At 44.2% G+C, this 4,004-nt stretch overlaps 1 protein-coding gene across 1 annotated transcript; it reads right to left on the reverse strand.

Annotated features, from left to right (window-relative positions):
• Window positions 1–211: 211 nt before the first annotated feature.
• Window positions 212–3,645, reverse strand: HOXC13 (homeobox C13). Its single transcript, XM_077838643.1, has 2 exons — window positions 2,991–3,645; window positions 212–468 (listed from the first exon to the last, which is right to left on the reverse strand). The coding sequence occupies exons 1-2, from the start codon at window positions 3,643–3,645 to the stop codon at window positions 212–214; spliced, it is 912 nt and encodes a 303-aa protein (XP_077694769.1).
• Between the last annotated feature and the right edge of the window lie 359 nt (window positions 3,646–4,004).

Consider the following 4,004-nt stretch of genomic DNA (forward strand, 5'->3'; position numbering starts at 1 on the left):
AGCAATTAGATATTCACAGTCGGAGGACAGTAGAAGAGGGCAGAGGAATAAACTAAAGATGCTGTTTATTTCTGTGTTTTTGTTTTCGTTTTTAAATGACCAATTGAATCACCAAAGAGTTCGAATGTATGTTATTATTAGACAGACGTATCAGATAATAATCTTACGTATTTCTTTCTCTTTTCCCCCCACCCCCTCAAATATTTCTTTGTCAGGTAGCGTGAAGGTGAGGTGTCTTAGATTTGCTAACTACCTTTTTCTCTTTGACCCTGCGGTTCTGGAACCAGATAGTGACTTGGCGTTCAGAAAGGTTGGTGGTAGCCGAAATTCTCCTACGCTTCTCTTTGGTAATGAACTTGCTGGCTGCATATTCCTTTTCGAGTTCTTTCAGTTGGATTTTCGTGTAGGGGACCCTTTTCTTCCGGCCCCTACGGTAGCTGCTCACTTCTGGCTGGAGAGGTACCACGTCTGCAAGATGAGGAGACAGATAAAGCAGTTACATAGTTCTACTCTCTGGGTCCGAACGGAGGAGAAAGACAGACAGACAGAAAGGGGGAGGAGGACGGACTCACTGAGTAGCATATCAAAACATCATCCTGGAAAGAATCCTGGTATTCCAGGAGATATTGTCTAGGTGGGATTTCAGACATAAACAAGGAGCATCAATTAATTTAACAAAATATCCTGCAATACAAATCCAACGGACCTTCATACCAGGTAAATTGGAGTTGTGGTTTTAAAGTTTCTCCCTTCTTCTTCTTTTTTTAACCTCCAGTAAACTTTAATATCTCGCTTTACCATTACTACCAGACAGCGTACGTGCTCTCATTAATTATGATTTTTATGGCTCAGCACGATGGATCGCAGCACTTTGGACAAACAAACAGCTCCTTGCTGTGTATTCTGTACAATCCATCTTCTGCAGCGCGGGTACCATTTGCAATCTGAAAAAGCCGGGACTTTGCTCGGCATCAGTTGCTAATTTGCAGGTTGGGTTGATGCATTAAAAAAAAAAAAAAAAAAAAAAAGCCTCAGATTAAAACAGAAAAAAAAAAAAGGTGACAAGTTATCTTGGTTCTCTCCTTTCTTGAGAGGCACCCAAACTATTAAGAAATATTACCCCCTTAGATTACACCAGCGATTCGCGTGCAAAGCTTGTCTAGTCACTTTTGTCTTATTCTAAGGCTGTTCACTGCCAAACCTCGATAATGAATCGTATTCGGGCTTTGCACGTGCAGACTACAGTCATTTAAGGAAAGAATTCCAGATATGAGATGAAAAAGGCTCCTTATCTCTGTAAGGGTGACAAAGACACGAATCCAAGAGTCGCAGACGATTCAGAGCCCGCTCAATTCCAGAGCACGAATTGAGGCAGGTATCAAAAGTCCACTGTTATAATTGACAACAATGGATTTTTAAAAAACAACAACACAACACCATCTTTCTCCAACATTTTGCACTGCTGTTGTCTTTGTTGCTTGCTATAAGAATGACAGCTTCAGTAAGATCTACTAAGGACTTCTATAAAGGCCCAAAGATACAGTATTAGGAATCCTCCCCCACACCCCATGGAAATTCTCCATATATTTATCAGTACTGCCCGCAAATGAAACGGGGATCAGTGAACCAAACATCCAGAAAAACACTTATAGGTGAGTAGACTCTCTGCCTCCACCGCAATCCCTCCCCCCCCCCAAAAAAAAACAAAAAAAAAACAACCACGCACATATCTTTATCCAGAAGATGACACTCTCCTGAATGGTTTCAGAGTAGCAGCCCTGTTAGTCTGTATCCGTAAAAAGAACAGGAGGACTTGGTGCACCTTAGAGACTAACAAATTTATTAGAGCATAAGCTTTCGTAAGCCACAGCTCACTTCATCGGATGCTGAATGTTATCTATAAAGAGTTCCATTTGCTCCAGGTTTGGCAAGTGGATCTCTACCAACAGGTTTTCACACAAAATACTATATCTGGGAAAGAGAAGAACCTGCTAGCCAGCTATTTCCCTACCACTACTTGGATTTCATTTATTTATTTGGTTCTAAACAGGAAAAAAGAAAGTATTTTAATCAATGTTTCCAAAAGAGCCACTGAAACCCAACAAGCTCTAAAAGGGATTTCGGAGATTCTCCCTCCTTCCTCCTTCATTCAGTACGGTATAACCCCCCCCCCCACACACACACACACACACATTATGCCACATTAATTTACTTTATTTTCTGGCTGCCTATCCGGCCTCTCTGTTACCATTGCTGAGAAATAAAGCCGGATTCAGCAACCCATATATTTCCAAGACGAATGCTCTTTAGGTGTGGGACTCAAAATCTTCAGTCCTACTTTACTGCAATGCATTCATTCAGATCACCATGCCAGGCCTTGATATTAACTGCGAGAAAAGAACCCTGTAAGAGGCGGTGATATTAATTTCATAAGCGGCAAGAGAACAAGGAGGAGATTCTCCCAAACTCATAAGCTTTCCGGTTGCTTTGCACGCTGTATCTCATTCAAGACTTCTAACTAAAGGAAGAGGAAATCATTGTTCTGTGTTTTGTTTGTCTCACCCCTTTCCCTTAACAAGATTCATTTGTCACTTGACACCAATTTCTGTAATTGCACCATGATTTACTGTACCATTACACGCCATCTAACATTTCTAGCGAAAGATTAGGAGGTGAGCAGGTACTTTTACGCTTCCTGCGTTCAGAAACTTGGGTGGAAAATAAAATAAAATAAAATAAAAACATAAAAGAACAGCTACAGACCCCGTCGGGTGAGGCAAGGCAGGGGAGACGAGAAAGGAAAGGAAACGGACACACTTACTTTTAAAGCAACCTCAAGCTCACGGTATGTATTTTGATTTAAACATGATTGCTTCACCTTCTCACCCGTACGTGTTCATACACATAGCACTGCATAGAAGGCATTCCAAAGCGATTTTTACCTGGCGGTTAGTAAGCAGACAAACATGCTGGAGCTCAGAACACCCTACCTGGGAAAGGTGACTTCCAGAGATGGGTAGACTGTGACTGCTCTTTGGAGCAATATACCTGCCCATCCCAACCGTTGGAAAGAGCCCAGTGCTGGTATCCTTCCATGGGAAGCAAAGCGTCATGCCTCGGTTCGGGGTGGCCACTGATACCTGGCACAACTGACACGTCCAAGTAACCAGGGACCGCCTGGTAGGAGCTGGCAAAGCTGGGGTAAAAAGCAAACTCTTTGGCCCTTGAAGATAGTTCTTCGCTGGGGATGGAACCGCTGGGTTCGGGGTACTTTTCTGCCGGGTGGTAGGAACAAGGTTTTTGTTGTAAGTTCACGTTGTGGGAATGAGACAATCTGCACCCGTAATAGCTGCCTCCAAAGGGGTAGCCGTAGCCCAGGGTGGCGTTGGAAGAGGTTGGTGGAGGAGGGCACTGCCTGGCAGCTTCTGGAGCGGGTATATCCGTGTAGACAGAACCCTGGTGAGTCCCAATGGTGCTGGAATGGCGACCCAAAGTTATTATATCCCTGCAGTGGCTCGCTGGGCAGTTCCCACTTAGCGCCTCCATGGCTGGGGTTTTATTCTGGTTATTTTCATTCGGGTTTTCCTCATACACGTACATAAAGGTATCCGCCCAGCGTGGATGCAGGATCAGTGAAGTCGTCATATCATGGTCTGCCTGCGCTTTTTAAAACTCGACTTCCCAACCAGAGACACCTAATTTCCCCCACATATTGTTTACGCAGGAGCATGCGCAGAAATGGGTCCAGTTCATTAAGAAATCCTCCGGGCCACGTGACCTGCAAATAGCTCTCAAAAAATCTGGCCCGGTCACGTGTTCCTCCGCCAGTCCTATCTGCTTGTCCCTGCTGGCTTTGGGAAGGGAAGAGGCAGCTCCCATTGGCTGGGTCTGGGACAGAAACAGAAATCTTTAAAGGCAATGGGTGACACCCACTGATTGTAAAGAGGGAGAGGACTAAATAAGGGGAATGGGAACTCAATATTTGGCCGACACAAAGAGCTGGG

This window comes from Eretmochelys imbricata, chromosome 20, assembly GCF_965152235.1.
Source record: "Eretmochelys imbricata isolate rEreImb1 chromosome 20, rEreImb1.hap1, whole genome shotgun sequence".
Taxonomy (NCBI): Eukaryota; Metazoa; Chordata; order Testudines; family Cheloniidae; genus Eretmochelys; species Eretmochelys imbricata.

Coding starts and splice junctions, on each gene's coding strand:
- HOXC13 (XM_077838643.1), bottom strand. CDS start 3,645: ATGACGACTTCACTGATCCTGCATCCACGCTGGGCGGATACCTTTATG. Junction 469..2,990: donor CTGGAAGTCACCTTTCCCAG/GTAGGGTGTTCT, acceptor CTCATCTTGCAG/ACGTGGTACCTCTCCAGCCA.